The sequence below is a fragment of the Struthio camelus genome, chromosome 3 (genome assembly GCF_040807025.1).
Source record: "Struthio camelus isolate bStrCam1 chromosome 3, bStrCam1.hap1, whole genome shotgun sequence".
Taxonomy (NCBI): Eukaryota; Metazoa; Chordata; class Aves; order Struthioniformes; family Struthionidae; genus Struthio; species Struthio camelus.
In genome coordinates this window covers 37,542,229-37,565,311 of record NC_090944.1, presented here as the reverse complement: position 1 = coordinate 37,565,311, position 23,083 = coordinate 37,542,229, and the positions used below count along the sequence as shown (strand labels likewise).

General features: G+C 35.8%; 1 protein-coding gene across 7 annotated transcripts in view; it reads right to left on the bottom strand.

Moving 5' to 3' along the window:
* PHF3 (PHD finger protein 3) overlaps positions 1-23,083 on the bottom strand; it is a 55,036-nt gene that overhangs the window by 4,348 nt on the left and 27,605 nt on the right. For all 7 annotated transcript variants that reach the window (XM_068937473.1, XM_068937470.1, XM_068937472.1 and 4 more), the window contains 11 exons: positions 16,212-16,533; positions 14,697-14,874; positions 12,118-12,271; positions 11,832-11,988; positions 10,718-10,834; positions 9,900-10,031; positions 9,315-9,450; positions 8,697-8,892; positions 6,947-7,094; positions 5,364-5,453; positions 1,022-1,217 (listed from right to left, as the gene is read on the bottom strand). In XM_068937473.1, coding sequence (XP_068793574.1) covers positions 1,022-1,217; positions 5,364-5,453; positions 6,947-7,094; positions 8,697-8,892; positions 9,315-9,450; positions 9,900-10,031; positions 10,718-10,834; positions 11,832-11,988; positions 12,118-12,271; positions 14,697-14,874; positions 16,212-16,533 — 1,826 coding nt within the window. The remainder of the gene's footprint in view (positions 1-1,021; positions 1,218-5,363; positions 5,454-6,946; positions 7,095-8,696; positions 8,893-9,314; positions 9,451-9,899; positions 10,032-10,717; positions 10,835-11,831; positions 11,989-12,117; positions 12,272-14,696; positions 14,875-16,211; positions 16,534-23,083) is intronic.

Genomic DNA, 23,083 nt, shown 5'->3' with positions numbered 1-23,083 from the left:
TCAAAGTGAGCTACTTAGTACAGGGTAATTTTGATTTCTTTATGTGCAGAAATGCTCTAAAAATGCTCCAGCATACAAAGCAGAGCCAGGTAAGTATTGGTAAGTCCTGATGAGTATTCTGTCATTTCACCAGATGCTCTTCTAAAGGACTCAAAGAAATACAGAAGACTATCAGTGCATTTGACCTGGACAATACCCCAAGAGAAATTTCCATTAACTGGACTGCCTTCAAAAAGGGTCTGTTGGAAATAAACTATGTGAAGTGCTGCACCATCCACAATGAATCTACTTCCTACCTTTTTCGTATTTTATATCTAAAGATTTCCCTTTCAGCTTTACCTACTCCTAGTTCTCATTCCCTTCAATTGCCAAATTCTCTCTACCTCCCTTTGCTGTATCTTATCCCTCTTAGTTTCATCCCTGACTACTGCAAAAGGAAAAATCATCCACAAATATTTACAACCAAAATAAATTGGTATAGAAGAACCCAGCTGTAGCAGAACAACTGAGAGCCATTTCAGGATCATTTCTTCTTTGTCCATCTGCTTTTAAGGTTTCCTGGATTTTTTTTTTTTTTAGTTTGGAAGACTAAAGGAAAACAATAAATTAGTGAAGAGTAAGTACATATCAAATAATGAAAAATACTATTTTTAAGGCACAAAATCTATACGGAATTCTGTATTACTACTATCACAGGTCACTTGCATCACTGAATTTACTGCGATTGTAACACCGAGGTTAGAGGAAGAATATACTAAACAAAACAAAGTTACTCAGTATTTTTTCTGCAATGGTATTTTTTTTTTAAAGCATCAAAATAATCTTACAATTGGAAATTAATACTTTTAAAAGAAACTAATATAGCACTAAGAAATATTCATGACATATTTGAATAGACTATCTTGGCATTTTTCACAAAAGCATTAACTATAATTTTATAAAATTCTTTTTCTTTTAAATTTCTATTATACTTTTAGGGAGTGTTATAATAACGAAGTTCCAAATTCCATGCTGTACCTACCAGGCCCATCAAAAGGCACAAGATGATGTGGAACTTTATCTGAAGAACCCAATGGGATGAGATACAAATCTTTCACTTGCTTCATGTTATTGGCAGCTACACCATAACGTTTTCTACTGCTGAAGTAGGCAAACAACAAAGCATAGGAAATCTGATCCTCTTCAGTTACAGGGGTAAAGCGAACTACACAGATTTCCTGTTTACAAACAGAGAAGAAAAAAAAGAGATGGTTACATATACATTATTATGAAATTCTAATTGTTTTAGGGATTGCTTTTCATTTAGAAGTACAGTTCAAAGAGGAGGAGAAGATACCTCTCTAAAAATGCAGAGAACAGAGGAGGGAGAAGGAAAAGACAGAAGGACAAAAAGAATCATGAAAAATGGAGCAAATAAGTGAGAAGCTTTCATCATAAAACAAAGGAATCATTACAGTGTACGACAAAGAAGGCAACTTTTTATTAGCTTGCTAAATAAGAAGTTTTTACAGAAGAATGCCAGCTTCCAAGCAATTATTCCCACCCCATCATTAACATTATTAGAAAGTGTTATTTTGTACAGTCTATCAAGTCTAAGTTACCAATTAATAATAGAGAAAGACCAGTATCCAAAAGCCCAGAATTAGATACACAAGGAATGAAGTATGCATTTTCCAATGACTTCAAATAATAGCAGTTTACTTCTGTACAGTGACATTAATATAAGATAATGCATTTTTTTAGACTCAAATATCATACAGCATCATCACATCATAAATCAAGTAATGTAATCTTATCAAGTAATATTATCTTATATTTCTGCTTTAAATCACAGTTGTTGCCCATTTCAGAAATTAGAGAAAGGTACTTCATTGTAGGAAAGTATTGTGCATTAAATGGCTACTAAAACCTCAGAATGAATTTAGGTAGTTCACCACCTAAATTCTGAACTATGACTCAGGGAACAAAATATCTACCACATCAGGTTTCAGTGTTTTTGCAAATGCCTAAGCACATAAGCTTGGAGAAGTCCCAGGCTGAGCAGTACAGCTGTTTGTGAAGCCCAACCAATGCAGGTTAGGCATTTGTGAAGTAAGCCTTCTTAGGCAGAAGCTTCTGAATTCTATGCAACTCAGGGTGAATACAGGAACTTGAAATATTGGCCTTGGCAGCAAATCAAAAAAAAAAAAAAAAAAGTAGTAAGAGACACTCAAGCTCAAAAAAAAAAAAAAAATTTATTCAGACCCCCAAATGGTCTTTCACAGATTTTAGACCTACACTATTTATACATTTCATCACAGAAAATCAGCTATGTGGACCTTCACTGGGACAACGAAAACTCCTTCCCTCCTGAATATAGCCAAGTAGGCAGGGCCCAAGCTTACTGTACCTTTTCAAGAGAAGGTAGAATTACTGTTCCAGAACACATCTCCTGAAGTCTCCCCATCCTAAGATTTCTTGTTAATTTAGCCACATCTCATAATACCGTCTCAACATACCAACCTTAGTAACACTTAGGACAGAGTCTTACTCTGCAAGAACAGCAATGAGCATGCACTAGCCTTTTAAATCAAACAGATGTCTAGAGAGGATATTCTTAAACTTTGTGGAAGAAATAAGTGAGAATTTAGCTTATCTCCATAAATAAGTCTCCTAGTTTTTTTGTTTTTTGTTTTTTTTTTTTTAAAGCAAAGATAGCTAGCCTTGAGAATATAAAGCTAACGGAAATCAGATCTACCTTTGAAAGCTAATTACTATTAGGTCTTTAGCTAATACAAAATGGTTTGAAGTAAAATCTCAGTCTGTTCTCAGTTGAAAGTTATTTACTGGAGTTGGCCTGTTTGCCTCAAGTCACAAAACTAGAAACCAGTGCCTATATCTCACTGCATCACGTACCTGAAATCACTCCTTAACGATCATTACATTCACTAGCTAAAAGAAGGCATATCATCATTACATGTGAAGGAGAAGCCAGCAGAGGAGCAAACATGCACTGAAAGCCTAGACAACCAATAAGCTGGTACATTGACTCTACATATCTTGCTTCAGTACGCCACAGACCCCAGTAAGCCCAGAAGGCTTACTTCACAGACCCCAGAATTAGAGGTCAAACCAACACAGGTGATGTTGTGGTGGCTGTCTGCTACAGACTGCCCAATCAAGATAACAGAAGAGATGAAACCTTTTTTCGACAACTGGAGGAAGCCTCACGATTTCAGAGCTGGTATTCCTGAGGGGACCTAACCCACCCCAATATCAGCAGGACGGACAAGGTGGCAAGGTGTCAGCAATACAGACATTTTCTGGAGTGCTGAAGACCATTTCTTGATGCAGGTGATCGACAAGCTAACTTATGGGGACAGCTGCAGCAACCATGAGACTGCAGAGCACGCAGTCATGAAACAACTGAGCAAGACAAGCAATCCAGTTACACCCTAAACATCAGGAGAGCAGCATTTTCAGAGATTTCTTGGTAGGAACCCCTGAGATACTGCCTCATAAGGTAAAGTGTTCTATGAACTATTGCAGATCTTCAAAGGACAAGATGAGATGGTCCATTATAATGTGTAGGGATTAGCATGAGATAGCATGGACAGACAAGGAAATCAGCCCAAACACACAGAAGGAAGCACAGAGACAGGGGAAGCAGGGATGGCCTACCCAGCAAGGAACACAGAGACACTGCCTGAGGGCACAGGGACGGACTTAAGCGTCAAAACACAGTAGGAGACAAAACTGGCAAGGTCTGTGAAGGGAAACAAGAAAGGCTTCCATGAGTGAATCGCAACAAGAAGGCTAAGGAAAATGGGAGGGCACTCCTCAAGGGAGCAGGGACCTAGCGACAAAGGACATGGGAAAAAGCAAGATCCTCAAAGCCGCCTTTGCCCTGGTCTTTACTGGCAAAGGACCTGCTCAGGCCTCCCAGGTCCCCGGGCCTAGTAGCAGAGTCTGGGGAAGCGGAGCATGAGCTGTGGCAGAGGAAGAGTTTGGGAGCGCTTTGGCCAACTACACCTACACATACACAAGGCCAGGAGACCAGAGGAGAGGCAGCCCAGAGTGCTGAGGCAGCTGGCCAGCCAATGCCACTGTGAGGTTGCTCTCCACCGATAATCTTTGAAAGATCCTGGCAATCAGAGGAGATTCCTGGTGACTCAAGAAAACAAACATCATGTCCTCCTCCAGCAAAAGCAAGGAGGAAGATGCAGGGAACTAAAGACCTGTCAGCCTCACCTCACTTAGGAACCATCACAGAGCAAATCCTCCTTGAAGCCATTTGCAAACACCTGAAGGAAAAGATGGTGACCTTACCAAGGTCAAGTTGTGCCTGACTAGCCTCTTTCTGTCATAAGATGACTGGCTCTGTGGACAAGCAGAACACAGTGAATGTTGTTTTCCTTCAGCTTAGCAAGGCCTTTAACACGTAGTGTCCTTATAGCCAAACTGGCAAAATCGGTTTGAATGGATAGACTATAAGACAAAGAGACAACTGGATGGACAACCAGACCCCAAAGGGCTGCAACCAGCTAGCAGCTGGTTAGTAGTGCTGCATCTCTGGGGTCGATGCTGGGACTGATGCCATTTAACATCTTTACTACCTGAAAGATGGGACAGATGGCTCTCAGCAAGTTTGAGATTATAGCTGACTGGAGACAGTGGCCGAAATGCTGGAGGGCAGGGCTGCTATTCAGGGGGACTTCAGCAAACTGCAGAAAATGGCTGACCGGAGCCCATTAAGTTCAAATGGTAAATGCAAAATCTTGCCCCTGAGATGGACTAACCCCATGCCCCAGAGCACGCTGCAGCTGCTGAGAAAGCAGCTCAGCATGAAAGGAGCTGGGGGTCCAGACAGACGAGTTGTATGTGAATGAGCAGTGGTCTTTGCTGTAAAGGCGGCCAACTATATCCTGCTTATTACAACCAGACTAGCCACCAAGTCAAGGGAGATGATTAGTCCCTTCCGTTCAGCGCTTGTGAGACCACATCTGGAGAACTGCAACTAGCTTAGGGCTCCCCAGTACAAGACAGACACACACACACAGTGAAACAAGTCCAGCAGAGGGCCACCAAGGTGGTCTTCCATACTGAAACAGTCCAGAAATTGAATGCAACACTCAACACGTGGGAAGTGGGTTCAAATATACCTAGTGAATTACTGTTTCAAAGGAATATAAATACTGTCAAAGTGAAACATTATGGTTCAACAGAAAGAATGAATGCCACTAGCTGCCATCTACCCCATTCAACAGAACCATCAGTTATCCTCAAATTGTTTTGTATTTTGCAAACGTTCCAGGAGAAAAAGATCTTTAGGGTGAACAGGAAGTGTGTTAAATATTAAGCATTCAATATGTAAAATTTCTTACCTTGGTCCCTGAAGCTTTGATTTTTTCTACATACTCCCAGACAGTGTGAGGAGATATCCTGCCACCTACTTGAATACTATCAGGTAAATCCTATGAGAAAGAATGATAAAAATCTGCTATCTATTTCATATATTCAGAATATACTTAATTCTTACAGTTCTGGAATTATAGATTTTAAAGTGTCAGTAGAATTTACAGCAGTAGAAAGAAATAAATGAATTCACATTAAATTTTGGATGCTTAAATTAGGATTTTCAGTATGAAGTCAACAACTTGTAATAAATTAGTTATCACTCAATACTATTCCCTCTAACCTTCCCCGACAGTTATTTACTCCAGTAACATTAACTGCAAATGTACTGTTACTTTGCTCTGTAATTGCTTAAGTATCTGTAAGATACTTAAGAACTGCTGTGAGAGTCCTAAGCCTATCAAGAAATAAAACGAACTATTTTAAAATCTTAATCACAAGGGAAAAACATAACCTACACACACGCGTATATATAGGCACTGATTTGTTCTTGGACGCTATCAAGTTCATTATTCACAAGCGACATAGGCAGACTTCCAGAATCATTTAGTAATACCTTAGAAGAAAATAGTTTTTTGAAATAAAGCAGAAGAGTTAATGTAAAGAACATTACGTTTGTAAAATAATCCTTTAGTACTAAAGAGTACTGTATGCCCTGCATTTCACTGACTATTTATAGCAAAGTAAATAAAATCACATTAATAGAAGACCTAACTCTAATTAGAAAGCTGACGCATCCTATGTCACCGGTGAGAAGTAACACTGAGCCCTGTGACCTCTTTGATCTTTATGTCATCTCACAAAGACAACTCTTAAAGACTCACATCCTTTTCCTGCCTCCCAGATTGTGAGAACACCACATAAACCTTTTTTTTTTTTTTTTTCCCCCTAAGGTCAATTCAGTCTTATAACTGAAAATTAAGATGAAATTGCCACCAGGTTAGAAAAAGATAAAACTCCTGTTATACAGGAGTTAAGAGTTATATAGTTTTCTATTGTAGAAGATAACTTGCACTGTCAACAGCAACCACCAGCATGGACACTTTTCCCTTGAGAGGAGAAAAAAAAACCCAAAACCTCACATATATTGGCTCATTTAATGCTTTGAGTTCAAAACAGCTATCATTTTCTCATCTCTAATTCAGGAAATGGATGCTACAACGATGGTTATTTTGATGGCAAATTCTGTCCCACCTTTCCCTTTTACTCCTATACTACAGAAGACGGTCCATGATAAACTAAACACAACTAAACCTTCATAAAAGCAGCTCTGGAAATACTGCTGCTCTCCTCAAAACACACAAGAGCAAGACATCCTGAAAGACAACAGAGAACTTAAAACCTGATGAATCAAGGGTCCATTTGTATACCGAAACATACTTGAGTACTAAATACATAAACCCTACCTAACCTATTTCAGCCCACAAGTACTTTACTCAGCATCATGCTTCACTGCTTTTCATCATTATACTATTACTAGTCCATAAGGTAAACAAATTAGTGATTCAATTTAATAAATGAACTGTTCATTCTTTACAGTAAATATAAATACCTCCGTTAAATACTCAAAAGAGCCAGAGACTGGGTAGGCCTTAATAACAAACTTTGCCACAGAAGGCATATTGATAAAACCCTTCCAGATGAAATTCAGGCGTGCCAGAAACAGTGTTTCACTTTCCACAGTACCAGGTGTTTCTGATCTAAAAACGACAAAGACAAAACAAAAACTTTGTCTAAAACATTATATATAATAACGTTAAGATCATGTACGCCATGATCTCCTGTAAAAGAAATTATGTCTGATTAAGAACTTTCCTTTTCAGTTGAACCTACTTGCGGTTCAAGTATGGACAACAGACAGCCAGACAGACAACTGTATTTCTCATTTTCCAGTGAAACAGAGCACATCAGCTCAGTAATGCATCCTTTAAGCATGGAAAATTTCCCCATTCTAAGAGTTATTAAAGGCTATTAAAATGGACACAAACGCTAATGGCACTGCAGAGTGGATACGGTAATATATTGCATTCAATATTATTCTAACTCCACCATTCTTTAAAACACATTTGTGCCAGAAACTACTGTAGCTAAAGCAAAGGCCTGTTGCCTGTTCCATAACATAGGAACATACTAAACAAGATGTAACGAGTATTTGCTTGCCTTGAATAGACACAGAAGCACATTAACGCAGGCAATTGAACGTAATCATTTATTTAACACAGTTAAGCGTATAATCTGTAATTGCAAATAAAGACTCCTGGCTTAGTTTCATAAATGGGGTACAGGAAACATATGTAAACAATAGTAAAATCTGCAAGACAACAACAAAGGAAACAAGGCAGGCAGGAGAGAGGTCTGGTAGAACCAGAATAATCCTGCAGAATGAGCAGAAAGGATGCCTGGCAAAACCAGAGCAACCGTAAAAATCTGATAAACTGTGTCGGGAACAGATGAGATCGTCCTTGTTTCTCTTTTCTTTCTGCGGAGGGTACAGTGAGCATAAAACACCAGCGAAGAACAAAGTAAAACGAGGAAGAAGGAAGTCCCCCTCTCAGTTCCAGCTTTTCACACTGAAAAGATCTCCAGTGCAGCCACCTTGACCTCCTTGACATAGACTGTGGACATTAGTGCTAACTGCATGGCATCAGCTCCACGGTACTGCGTAACAGTTAATTTGGGGCAACATTTTTAAGGAGTAATTGGGTCAATACAAATAGACATTGATTGATAAAGAGTAAAAAATAAATGCTACACTTTTCAGTGTTTATGATTGTCTTTTCTAGAAAAGTATTGTTTTGAGATTTGAAACTAGCCTGATTAATCAATCTTTTACATGTCTGGAATACAGACATTTAATTACCTAACTTCATATGTACACATATATAGATACAAACAGACACATGCACATACACACACACATACACTCATTCAATTGCAACACTGTACATACCATGTTCCTTAATAGCATGATGACATATGAAATCTTAATTCTGACCTTCTTAATATGAACCCATATGTCATTATTTATAAGCATCTCTGCACCAGCAAACGTAAGGCAGCTTATTTTGCCCAAAGGGAAACGTGAGAATTAAGACAGTAATCACAGCAATACAAGCGATATTATTTACACAAATGCACAGCATGATTTACTCCAGCAAATAACCCCATTCCTAAGAGCTGTGCAACTTCAAGTACACAAGGGGATTATGAAATGCCATAAAAAAATTTGAATTTTTCTCACAATAGATTAATGAGAGGAATATTATCTTTCACTTAAAAATACTTCCACAGTTTTTTATTACCTTGGGAGAGATGAGAATGACGACTTTGATAAGTCTTGTTTATCCTCTTCCAATAATTCTGAAGCTAAAATACTTGATGTTGAAGAAAGTGCATCTGCAATGCTTTCTGCTTCATTGTCTGACTGTTTACGTGCAACTCCAACAGACACTTTCACTTTTTTCGCAGAAAGATCATCAGTAGGTGGCGCCATTCGGCCTAGAGAGAATGAATTGGAGGGATATTTATTTTTAATTAAAGAAAAAAGTGGATTTTCTCTGAAGACATGGAGGTTGCAGTGAAAAATACAGCATATTGCCATTGCAGTTGAATAGGATAAAGACATGTGGAAGTAAATACAGCAGGATTATAGCACCCATTTAGAGGGTTTCTTTCTCTGTCTGCAGTCTTTTTTTTTTTTTTTTTTTTTTTTTTAAATAGATGACATCTTTATGCCAATAGCCTATCATTTTAAAATTGACTCTTTTTGTAAATAATAAAAGAGCATACTGCTTCCACATCCTAGTCTGTAAACTGGAGACAAAAACATCTGTTTACATTATTGAGGTATACTGAGATTTATGATTGAAAAACACTATACAACTGTGATATATTTATTTTAATATGCTTTTCAAAATTACCTATGCAGATTTTGCAATTCAGATCAAAGAGATGATTTTTGTGTTGACTTGTGGTGTCTGGAGATGCAGATTCATTTACTTCTTTATCTTTTTCAGCTTCCTCTGACTTCTCCAACAACTTCACCATATTAGGTTCCTAAGGAAAGTCAAACACATTACAGTTAACTTTTTCCTTTGTTAAAATTCTTAATATTACTATCCATATTGCTTAATTTTTTTCAATATTTTCTTCCTTTCAGGCATAAAATTCTCTCTTCAGCTCGATTTTTCATTTTTCTAAAAGGATATCACAAAAAGTACAAATGAATTAAAGTACTGAACTGATATTCCCAAGTTTCTTTTAGGTAAGATTTAGAATATTTTCTGCTATTGCTAGAATTCAGACAGGCATGAACACAACATAGAAAACAAACAAAAGAAAACCCAAATTCAGAAGTGAAAGTCAATGAGGATAAAAGAAAAATTAAATTCAAAATGTATCAAAAATAAACAATTAAGATACAGATCTTAACAACAGTATTATAAACAAATCGCTTAAATAATGTAATTTTAATGAACTAAATATGCTGCTTTTTCTTTTCTTACCTGGATTTCCATAACTTCTTCCTGTTCTTTTATTGGTGTTTCACTCTCTATTTCTATTTCCCCTTTGTGAGTGATTTTTGTGATAGGTCTTCTTTCAACTTCTCTCTGTTCTTTCTCAATCATTTCAATTGTCTGTAAAAACAGCACGTTACATATATGTACTTTCAGATAATACAGTAAAATTTGGAAACCCGCAAATATAACAACAGGAAAAGGACTGCAGTTAGGAAATCGTGGAGGACAAAAAAGCATTCTTATTTTGCAAGTGTCTAGCAGTTTTATAAAACAAATTTAAATACACAAATCCCAACAGGTCAAACTTCACCTAAAATTAAACAAAGTATGAAGCAGATCTTCAACTCTAAGCTTAAATTGGCAATTCTAACTTTCCAAGAGCTGAAGACATTTTTATTATTAACTCTTCTCCAGTTAGGCTTGGTTTGTCAGAAGAGAGCTCTCTCTCTCGCTAAGAATTTGGTTTCTTTGGTTTAAAGCTCCTGTTGGAGCTTTAAAGTCTTGCTTTAAAGGCGAAACAGAGGTGTCTTCGGTCTTGAGGTGAAAGAAAGAGCAGCAAAACAACTCTGTGACACGGGAAAATACAAGGGTTTCTGTCTTGCAGGAATTTACCACGCTGCTTCAACTTCTGCACCAACATCCTCTCTTTGTTTTTTGAATACTAAATAGAATACAGGGGTCCTCCTGACTAGTCAGAGTTGCTTTCTGCAACACGCATTCTGCTCTTTCTAAACACATGCAACCTGAAAACAAAAGTTAAATATTCTTAGGCGGCCAGCTAAGCAGAAGTTGATCAATCTCACATGTCTGTTTTCTCTTTGTCTCCAAGCAGCCAGTTCTTTGGAAGCCAGTTCTTCTGGGCTCATTCTTATCAGATGATCTGGAGTAACTTCTCCTTTAAGTACTTTCTTAAATAATATCTAAAAGAAAGAAGAAAAGTTAACTAGTGCTATCAAAACGAAACTGGCTCCTAGTAATAGTCAAGTAGGAAAGACAGTAGAAAGGCAACGTACAATACGCTCTTCTCTTGATATCAGTACCTACAGCTACATAGATCAGGTGTTGCATATAATTATTTCACACTCCAGGAAGCGCTGCTAATTTTTTCTTTAAGAAAAAAAAAATTAATTCCAGAGTCTACTGTTTATTCTATATAACAGAGTGTATATGAAAACAAATTTGTTAATGCTTAATGATCGGATGTAAAATTAACTGTTGCTCCAAAAGAGAAAATGAATTCATTATGCCTTCTACAGCTGTAATTCAAACTTCTTTTTTTAAGGCGCAAATCTCCTGTATTACACAGGAGGAAGCTAGCATTAAGAGATCTCTGTGCTTCTTGACTGACTTAGCCAATTCTTAGCAGAAAAAATTCTAACATAATTTAGCGGTACAGGCAAACAAGAGAAGCCTGTGAGAGGAGTTTCTAGGATGATGACTATGATGCTGAAAAGTAGGCTCCTGGAAAGCATAAAAGTGATGTAGTCTAGTAACGATTTTTTTTTTTTTTTTAAACAGAGAGAAGACCAAATTTGAGAAATCGGGGTATGAAAAAGTGCAGTGAAAAGCTTCTGGATGAAAACATAAGCAGCATAGGAAGTAAGACTACAGGAAAAAGAACAAACCAATAGTAAAGAAGCAAGCTATATCCACACTTCATTTTGTAAACCTACTATAAAGCAGAGCAGGGTCAAGGAGTTGCAGAATAAATGATTCGTTAAAAAGGAGAAATGAACAGAGAGAATATTGCGTGTGCAAGAAGAGAACAAAAACACTGAACTCAGAGAGATGAGGAGACATTTAGAAAAAGAGGGGAAATCGTGAAAAGATTAATAACGTATTCAGACAAAAGATTGTTCCTTTAATCTACTGCAAATGAATGGCTTTTGTAAAGTGTTACACACAAATAATACATACATTATTTTTGGGATCTTTTAGATTGAACATTAAACTTCTGTATTTGTTCTTATACTTTGAGTCAGTGTCACGAAAGAAAGAAAACAGTTCTTTCTCTATCCTTGTGGCAACTTTTGCTGCTCTCTCCTCAGGAATTTTTAAATTGGAGTCTGTTAATCTGCGAGAGAACATAAAAGGAAGTGGAAAAATTACCAAATACTTTCAAAAACATAGTATTTTTTTCTCCATCTTTCTTAAAGAAAATATGAACACAAATTAATATTTTCATTTGATAATATATTTATACCTTTTCATCAGAATTTCTTTAAGAGACTGTTTGACGCTTTGCCTTATCTGATCAGCAGAAGGTTTTGAAGCTGACACAGCTGGCAGATGTGTTGCACTACTTGATCCTCCTTTCTCATTTTTCTTTTTCTTAATTTCTTGTTTCTCATGAACACCTATTGAAATACACAGAGTTAAAAATCTTAAACTACTCAGCCACTGATGTAAACATTTTTTGCTACTGGATATCCTGAAGTTTCAAACTGCTAAGAGTTTACACCTTCAAGAAGAAGGAATAGATTTCAAGCGGGTTTTTTTTTTTCCTTGTTTGATTTGATTTTTATATTGCACAGATTAATCCAGAAAAAAAACATTCCTCTAGCAGAAGCAATTAGAGCTTTCAAAATTCTTTGGCTTAATGTATTTCCTCCTACACCAAGCCAAGAAAAAAACCTGAACAATGCTTTTTACCTTGATCTGAATTTCTGTGAGGACATAAATTAATTTTTCAAGGAGGCAAACTGAGAAATAATATACTGGGAAGCATTTATTAAAATCGGCACATTATGCACATTAGAGTTTTTCATTAAAATTCGGATTTTTGAACCTGCTACCATTAAAATAATTTCAATTCTAATAACCTTAGCTCCTCATCTCAGATAACACACTCTTTCACAAAGCCTACTAAAACCACTATGAGGTCTGTATCATAAATAATTGCAACTTCTAATCAAATTACAATCATTTAAAAAAATTATTTCAAATTTTAACTTTGTTTCAACTGACAGCTGATATGTCTCAGCACATGAGTGCACCACTCAAATGGAAAACTACTGCTCTAAATTAAGGAAATCAAAAGAAAAGAAACAACATTAAACTTCATTTTCTACTCTGAAAAATGAAACAAAAATTGAACCCCAATAAAGATCTAAGGTGTGTGTTTGATGGCAAAAGGAAATAGTTCTTTGTTATTACTTTTGCCTTTTGAGTGCAGCTTAAAACGCATTAATACCAGACCCATACTAACCACATTTTCAAGTAGCTAAGATGACAGTCTTCCACTGGGCAGACTATGTGGTTGGATCACAAACGCTGTTGTTAATGTAACTATCTTCCTACCCCTCACCAAAAAGGTGGCGCAGACCTGATACCATCATCTGCCATTCTTCTACTCTGTTATCTAACATAGGAAAATGCTAGACTTGTTCAATAACGCAGCTCTAATAGTGCTTTTATTTGGTCAATATATTTTTTGCTTATCTCCTTCTCAGAAGCGGATGAAGAACTGCAACGACGCCTTTTCAAAAATACAGCCTTGGGGAGTCAGGGAAAACAGAAAGCCTCCCCATGCCAGCAACGCTTTGGCAAAGTTTCAGCCAACTGAAAATACAGTCCCATAACAGGGAAAGGATGGGCAATGTTAGCAATAACACCACCACTACAAACATCGTTCAAAGTAATTAATTTTAAGATAAATGTTCTACTTAACAATTTTATGCTAATTGGCCTAAATGAGACAGCCAAGTCCCCCATTGAAAAATTATCTTTAAATTAGTATCTGTTGTGAACTCTTCATTGTAAAATCCTTTTGTCATCTAAAATATATTAAGTGAATCAGGAGAACAGTTTAATTATTTCACAGATGCCAAAGATTTATTTCACTCCATACAATTTGCAGTTAGAAAGGATGTCAGATATTTTGTGACTGAGATTTTCAAAGATGAATAGGAAGATGCTGGAAGTCTGAAGGATATTATTCTGTGTAATATAAATGCTTACATTCAGATTTACAATCAACCCTGCAGATCTCCCCTAGGAGCAGAGTTTGTTTAGACAAGGATTCAGAGGTTGAGTTTACGATTTAAAGGTGCAGTTCTCTGACACAAAATCTCACTAGCTGTGCTCCTGAGATGTCTGTGCCAAATGATGAAAATGTCACATTATTGTGATCTCATAAGAACAATCCTTCCTGGAAGGGTGAGTAGGTGTGGTTTTTTTTTTTTTTTTTTTTTTGGGGGGGGGGGAGGGTGAGAGGAGAGGGACTTTTTTTTCCAAAGAAAAATATGTCCCTTCAACCTTTCAATTACAATTTAGAATGAAAAATTGATGGTTCAGTGGGGAATATAGCGTTCCGTTTTGAAATGAATTCTGATATAATTTATCAATTTGGCCAAAAGAAATCAGTAAGGTAAATAATACTGTTTATATAGCAATTAAAACAGTTTTATGTACACTGAATATTTTGTGGTATTTTATGGAAGAGTATCTCATTTACACAGTACGAAACAAACAGATGAGAGATTATCTCTTAATAAAGAGATGTCTTTGGTGAAGTTTTTTCTTCCATTCTTGATTACGTGAGCATCATCATCTCCTATTCAAATAGGAAACACCTACACAGGAAACGTTTCCCTGCTATATAAAATATAAGAAGATACGAGAAACAAAGATCCTAAACATCACGGGAGTAAACAGCTTTCCAGATCACCATCAATTACACTATGAAATGTGGTTTAAAAATTGATACTATAAAGAAAGACCTCATGCTTCGTTGTACGTGTACGTGACTTACAACATGAAGCACTTCTCCAAATGCATTACCTGATTTTGTGGATTTTTCAACCACGCTACATGACTCTCTACTCATTTTTTCATTTTTATCTTCAGAGGACCTCCGAGGAGGTAGAGCAGCTTGTGACGCTTTCCGAGTAGGAACATGTTGCCCTTTTTTAGTATCCGAGTCTCTGCATTCTGGTAAGTTCTTCCCCTCACCAGATTCCTGAAATAAACATTTACACATTAGCATGCTACTGAATGCTACAATGAACCACTATGTAATCACCATGCATTCTTCCCAAATTTTCTCTCTCAGGTGGAAGACGGTGTAATTAAATCCCTGGATGCATGCAATATTAAATAATGCTTTTTAGAACATTACTAAACGGTATCTCAAATTACCACCAAACATTGTTCAACAATCTCTTCGGAAAAACTGGCCCCATACACAACACAAGCAATTTGCAGTTAAGCTCTAAGTTGTAAACAACTGTATGCTTTCAGCTATTTAAAAAGCTCAGGAATACCAATTAATTTCCCTTATCCAGGTTTAGCCAAGTATGCAGAAGAAGTCACATGTGATCAGAAAGTAGAGGTAAAACAAAATCTGGTCAAAATTAAACAGAATGGTTTATTATCAGAATTACGATAATACTACTCAGAAAGATAAGGTAAAAGTGATCACTGATGATTAAATCATCATGAATATGATACTATCTACTAAAATATTCTGATGAAGTATAATAAAAATAAGCCATCTCACTGCTCTTTTTTTGGTTAATAAAACAAGACAAAAAAGCAGGAAAAACTGCAATTAAAAAGTTAAATATTTTCTTCCACGTACAATTTAAGGTTAAATCAATGGTCTGACAGACATTTAAGAGATGTGCATTCTACGTAATACAGCCTATTAGCAGATGCCCAATAGAAGCAGCGCATTTAACTTCCAGAATTCCAGTCAAGTTCTTCAAGATAGCACTTATGTAAAAAACAATACACAAATCTACCACTGAGCCTCATACACACTATTAGTTACAACAGTGACCATTTACTGGTAACATCTGATACCACAAATTCCAAACAGGAACTAAGATTTAAATTTAATAACCAGAACTTCCAAACTAGGGTGCAAGTCTCATCTATTAAATTTTTCATATGTTCTTTCCCTGGGCAAGATGGTTGCGAGCTGCTTCTGAATGGGGTGTTCTGCTCTCCATATATGTATGCATGTATGTATGTATGTATATCTGTTTAAAATAAAAGTAACTATACACACACACACACGACATATGCACATACCTCTGCTCAAAGTAACAGACAGGAGTTTAGCAATAATACCCCTCTCAAAATAGTCAAATCAGTTTAAAAATATATATGTTTACTCTGAGGATAATAATGTACGTTTTAGATTAGATTCACATTTTATTCTAAATTACAAACATGAGGAAAAATGTTTGAAATACTATTAAGCATAGTATTTTAAATTGTAAAGGGTAAAGAGAAACACCCCCATCCAAAACCCCAATAATTAAAAGAACTTTAAACATTAAAGAAACTTACCCGTCTAAAAATTTTGACTTTGTGCTTCACTGTGTCCTCTGTTTGCTTTTTCTCAGTTACACTTAGATTACAAGTAGATGTTTGCTTTGACATCCCTGGTTTTTCACATTCCATTGTTCTTTCTTCTCCATGGACTTCAAGTCTCACTTGAGTATCCAGCATACTTTGATCCACAGACTCTGTTTTTTTGTCTTCTTCAGCACAGCACTTCACACACACATATTCTTTATCTTCTTCACCCATCTGTTGCGCTTGAGAAAGACTCAGCCCAACGCAATCACCGTGAAACCAATCATCACATCTACCACAGCCTACCATAAACCTGAAAACAAAGTAAGATATAAATCAGTTTATAGACTACAAGAGAACACATATCAACGTAAGCAGAATGCAGCGTACTTATTTTTATTTCTCCATCACAACAATTCGTTCTTACCTGATAAATGATTTTCTTTGTAGCTTTACATCCATCTCCAGCCTTACGACATGGTATGATCTTCCTGAGAAACAGGTTTTGGGCCACAATAGTCCAAGAGAGTATCATAACCTCATTACGAATTTATAACCTCTCTCCACCTCCTACCAACAGGATAAATTTTTTTTTTCCAGAGTACAATTAAAAAAATTGAGATTAAAAAAAGAAAGCTCTCAAAACTGGTAAACATAAGATTCAAAAAGAAATTTTCTTGCAAGAGCATATTATCCTTATTTTCCTTCAAACATGATCATCATCCTTATAGCAGGAACGTATCAACAACTGATACCATGTAATCTTCCACAGCAGTAAGAAATGCCTAAGCATTTTCGGAAATATCACCAGCACAGAAATCTAAAGCTATTATAGCCAAGTAAGAATTTTATATCGTACTCCTTAGACCATCATTACTGAATTGTTTACAACAAGCTGCATTTTGTTCTATTTCCTGGTGAATTTGAGATCAGGAGCTCAGCTTCAGTTACAGTTCACACTGCTAGCTAACACTGGTTGGCTTTTTTTAAATAAGGTACATGCCACTTCAGTGTTGCTCAGCTCTGGCTTTGGTAATCGATGCTTAATGGTTATCTAAAACATTTCAAACACTAAAACGAACACTGATTACTGCATATCTCACAGTCACTTCACTGAAGCTTGCTGCATTATTTTGAAAGTAAAATTTTTAGATATCATATTTTCAGTATTGCAAATATCACTTGGTCTAAAATAAAATTATATAATTTCTAACTATTTTGCTGAAGCATTTTGAAAACTCCATTAGGTAACATTAGTACCTAATTAAAGTATTAGGTACAGTTTCTCAGTGGAACTATTTTGGAAGAATGGGGAATTTCAAAATTAGACAGGTTAAACACCTCAGTAAATCTATTTCTAGAGACTGCTCATTGGTAGTAATTACTTTTACGACCCTTTCTTCTAATAATGAACCTGTCATGACTACTCAAGTTCTCTTTTCAAACGAAGAAGAGTGAGCTCCTGCATTATCCGTTTATTTTATCTTTCCCCATCTTTTTCATATTTACATTAATATATACACAAAAACATATATTTAATATAATTTTATATCTGGTTGAAGAAAATCCAGAAAGACAGCAGAAGTGCTATGAAAAGTGTGACTTGTTTGTTAATATTGAAAAGTTATTTACTGGATTCTCCACTGTTGAATTCCATACAAGATCGAGCTGATTTAAAAGTAATTCAATGAAACGGTGGTCACTGACCTGCAAAGCCTGCTCTTTGATGCAATAGCCTAAAAATCCCTTTTGTAAGAAGATTCTAAGGAAAAAGATTCTTAACTTATCTAACCTATGTTCCTATTAAGTTTAGGATCTGCTTACTATCTGCTGACTTACCTACTTTGCAAGACCATACAAACACTACAAAACATGCTTAAAGGAACTCTCATTCTCTTTCACCACAGAGCTGTAAATACAAACACTCCAGATGGTTTTGAGGCTATTAACGTATTCAAGAAACTACAGGTATCTCAAAACACCAAAAATCCTACTAACTGGAGAAGTATGAAACTCAAGAAGAGGAAAGAAGAAAATATGGTGGTCTTACGTCCTGGCCTTCCCAAATAAATCAAGACTAAATTCTGTCTGTAGAAGTAACTCAACTTTCTTACTGCAAAAGGAGTCTGAGAAGCTTTAAAGCTCCAGAGGCTTCAGAAAAAGATCATATCCAGCTTCCCTAGCCTATATTGCTATGTTTCTGTTCACTAGGTTTGAAGAAAGCAGTTTTAAATCTAGTCTGTGAAGCAAATTTTTTTCGCATTTTTGTGTTAACTGAGCTGCAAGTACTTTATTATTTTTCCTCATTAACAAATAATATTTACAGATCTATTTAGTAGTTTCAATTACAAAGGCACAGGTTCCTTCAAGTTTCATCAATACCTGAATCTTTTCAAATTATGTTCCAGCAAAATGAAGACATACAAGAAAGTTGGTCACATTACGGGATAATTCCTTCTGATGGTCTTACCACAATATGATAATATTCATAAACATAACAGGAAGACAAGAGAGAAGTGATGAGAATTTAGCACAAAGATGATTGCTTCTTTCTGAGAACCTATAGCCAAACATCAGATCACAAGAAATCCAGCATGAATGACTGTTTCACAACTACAATGGTATACAAGAGAATGCTCTACATAAGACACATTCTGCACCACTGCAAGAAAATACTAGCAAAGCTTTGGGGATACCAAAAACTAGAATAAAAAAAAAAAATTAAAACATAAGGCTTCCCCCAGAGCTGAAATCAGATCAAAGCAAAAGGCCAAGTGCTTCTTCATGCTTAAAAGATATTTTGGTGTAGTAATGAATGAATACCTGTTGGCTAAAAATTGACTGAAGCCAAAAATACTACTTGAAATTTATTAAATATATAAAATTTGATTTGTCTTCCGTTTTGGAAATTCAGGCATTTGAGACTATTTTTTTTTAAATCAGTAAGGCAGATTACAACCTTTAGCAGCCAAAACTAAAAGATTTTGATTAATATTTAAAAGAGCAGAATGAATTTGTAGAAAAGCAGAGATGAACTCTACGAACTAAAATATACAAGGTGCTGCATATCTTAAAGTTTAAGTTGACAGCACATGGAATTTTTCAGCTCAGATCAAGAACGGCAAGCGGGCAATATGGACGGTGACAGATACCACTAGTGCAGAGATAGGCATCTAATTTGAATCTTTATATTCAGGTTTATGGATACCAGAAACAGGCTGGGGTATGGTGTTGCCCCCTTCCCCTTATAACAAAGGCTTTATCTAAACGGGATGGTCTAAAATCTATATTAGGAAGCTCTATGCCATCTGTTTGTTATCCGAAAAAAAAATTTCAGGCTCCAAGTGATTTTTTTTCTTAGCTGTTTAACTTTGTTGAACGTACATAATTCAAGGCAATGAAGCAGAGTGGAAGAGGTAGACAGTCTTCCAAGAATAAACTGATTACTTAGAGCCCAACTTCACAGATATTTACATGTGTGCTTTCAGTAGTATTTTTTCTCTTTGTTCTATATTTCTATTTTTCAATTAAAAACAGTGAAAAGCTATAACGAATTCTGTTCAGAAATAGATCATACAGAATTATTTCACTAACCATACACACCAAGATGGACAGCTGTCTTTCAAGCCATCTTAAGCAAACTACTGAAGATGGAATATCCATTTGGCCTCATTCCAGTCTTTTCAATAATGTTTCAACTACACCGTATGTAACCAGGCACAGTAAATCCTTGCATTCAGAAACTCAGACTACAAAGGCAGGATCTGGAAACATCCATGAAACCTGTACTATAAGCAGAATTCAAGTGTTTACAGTGGTCTTGCTTAAACCTAGTTATACAAAATGATATAAAAAACTGGTGCTTCCTCACTAAAACTTTCACTACTTTTACTAAAATTACTTCACACTAGTAGACTGCAACTTCCAAGGCTCAGAGAGAAGATATTGATTTTGATACTAATAATGTGAATAATCCTTTTTACCGTAACGCCACTTTTGCATATTATCTTTTTCACTCATCTGCACACAAAATGCAATTATGATTCGTAACATCAACTATATTTGGATAAAGTGAAAGTAACAGGGGGATGCTCAAAGACTAAAAAGGGGAGTCAAGGAGGACTGAAGCATGGCTTGAAGGATCAAGGATGTCTTCTTGCACAGCTGTCAGTTGTGACTGAAGAGGTTCTGATATCTTGGACTATTAAAACATCAAAGTTTCTGACTGCAGACTGCTTCAGGTTTGGAGTGCAGCAAGTTTTAACCATGTTGTAAGGCTGGATTGGAAGATGTAAAGCTGAAAGAGAAAGAAAAACGTGTTTTAAAATATTAAATCATGCCTTAATCAATAAAAGATTATAATTGCTTTAACCAGTTTTAATATAAAACCCAAAGAGCAGTGACAGTTACAGCAGACAGCACTATTGCTCATTAGGACTTCTACACAGACAAAGTTACTGCCTCATGCCTTTTAAAGAATCTCTGACAGTCCTCACATACCAGCATGAAGAAATACCTCATAAAATCGGAAAGGAAGGGATTATATATAAGAGTTGAGAAAGAGAGAATAATTAATGTAAACCTTCCACAATCTCTTGTAGAATTAGCAAATTTTCTTTAGTATATTTGTGGCAAATTAAAACCCATCTGTGAAATGGAAAGTTTAGGCTTGGACAATTTGTTTTCAAAATCTTCAGGCTATTTTTAAATTAATTTACATACATTCAATTTATAGAACAAAAGCAGATGTCCAGAGAAACCAACTACCAAGAAATAAGATTTTAAAAATATTACAGGCAGAAGCCAGTTTATTCATAAAATAATTGTTTGCTGTAAAGCTGTAACTATGAGTAAAACAAAAGATAAAAAAAAGTAGCTGTCAGAACGTAACTCAGTGTGGGCCAGTAATTAGCATTTTAAGTTTTATAAGTAAATGTAACAAGCGCATTGCCACAGACAATCATTTGCTGTGGAAATAATTTCCTCTCTTTAGCCCACTGCATTTGGCTTAAAAAACACAGGGAAAACACTGCAACAGGACTGGAAACTTTGATTATATATTAAAAAAAAAAAAAAAAAAGTTCAATTCTTTACTTCTTTGAAAGGAGGCCCCAATCCTGATGCTCACCTAATGGGAATTAAACCACTGTTCATGCATTTTTATAAAGTTCTTGTATTTAAATAACTAAAGTATTCTCCATTTCTGCATAATGCATAAATACTCAAATACTTTTTCTCCTTAATGTCACTGTTCACTGATCTTCTAAAATCTGTTATAAATTTATATTAACATTAATACTGTGTCTCAGCTCCATTACCACTATAGTCCAGTCAACATAAAGCAGAGACACTGCCCGGACACAATCGTTTCTCCTTTCAGGTAGTGAAGATGTCACTAATAGAAGGAGGAAAATGAGTGACGGACTGAACCTTTACCAACCCACTTTACTCCCACAGAGACTGAAGAAGATATTTTCAGCAACTTTAGCAGAGTCCACGTTACACAGCAGTGAAGGCTTCATTCAAAGCTCAATGAAATCACCAGTTGCCAAAAAAAATTTGTGCTACCTTGTTATCAGAGCACCCGCATCAGCAGTTCTTGTTTACTTTTGGTACAAGTCTAACACAGCTGATTAATAATTATTCAGTTTTTGATTTTCTACCAATAAGAACAACCGATCTTCAGAAAATATTATCATTAGACCTCTTTACATGGAACTTGCAGCACAGCAAACAGACTGCAAACACTTGTTTTCTAAGTACTGAACTTCAGTAGCCCATCCTTTAAGCAATGCATACTTTTTATTTTCTTAAAGGTATATTATCCTTTGTTACAAGAACTTCTGCAAAAAGGGACAAAAACAATCCAATCCGTCCTACAGGATCAAAACCATGGTTTCTAAATATAACAGGTTTATAAAATACTTATACACGTGCAATGTATTTTAGACAATTTGTGCTATCCTTTTTTCTTTATCCCTAACAGTATCAGTATTAATAACACTCCTACAAATACTGCCGCAGAACAATATAACCTGTAGAAAAAACAGTAACAGAATGGTACAGCTACAAACATAAAACATGTTGGAGTCCTTCCATTCTTTAATCATACGTTATAATAATGTTTTATGTCTAGTATCATATAGTATTTCTCAAAATAGTTTTTCTACAGCTATAGCTGCACACAGATGATAGCTTTTAATGTTACAAGGCTTTCCAGAGTGAAAGAAAACGGTAACTGAGGCAGAAAACTAACAGCATCATCCATGGCTATAAATGGATGATATCTTATATAATGTACAAGTTTAATATACTCATATTATTCAACAAACATACCAGAACTAGGGCATGATAATTACTTTAATTACTGTTTCCTATAAAGGATGTTGTCACATCAATGATTCATTTGCTATTTATGCATCCACCCTTAAAAACACTGTGCACGCAACTTAGGTGGCCTCACAAGTTCAAAGCTTTAATCTATCTCCTCATCCTTTCTCCTTTTTATTGACGATACACAGTATATGGTCTGCTTCGTACCACCTGGTTTCAAAATAGTTTGAAGTACTAGCATTATTTTCAGAAAATAAATGTCCTATTAACATTTTCAGATTTTTTTCAATAGGAAAGTTTTTTTTTGCTAACTTCATAAATTAGCCAAACTGAAATGTAATTTTCTGTATTATAGTTGTCCAGAAGCTTTTCAGTGAGTATCTGTATGCAAGATCTCATGAATGCTTCACCTTAGCTAAATTAACTTCTGCACCTCCTAATCGCCTTTTGCTATGCAACCAATTTTCTTCTACCTTAGAGCAGAATCGAAACGTGGGGAAAAAGAAAACATCTAAGTAAAACTCTGATCC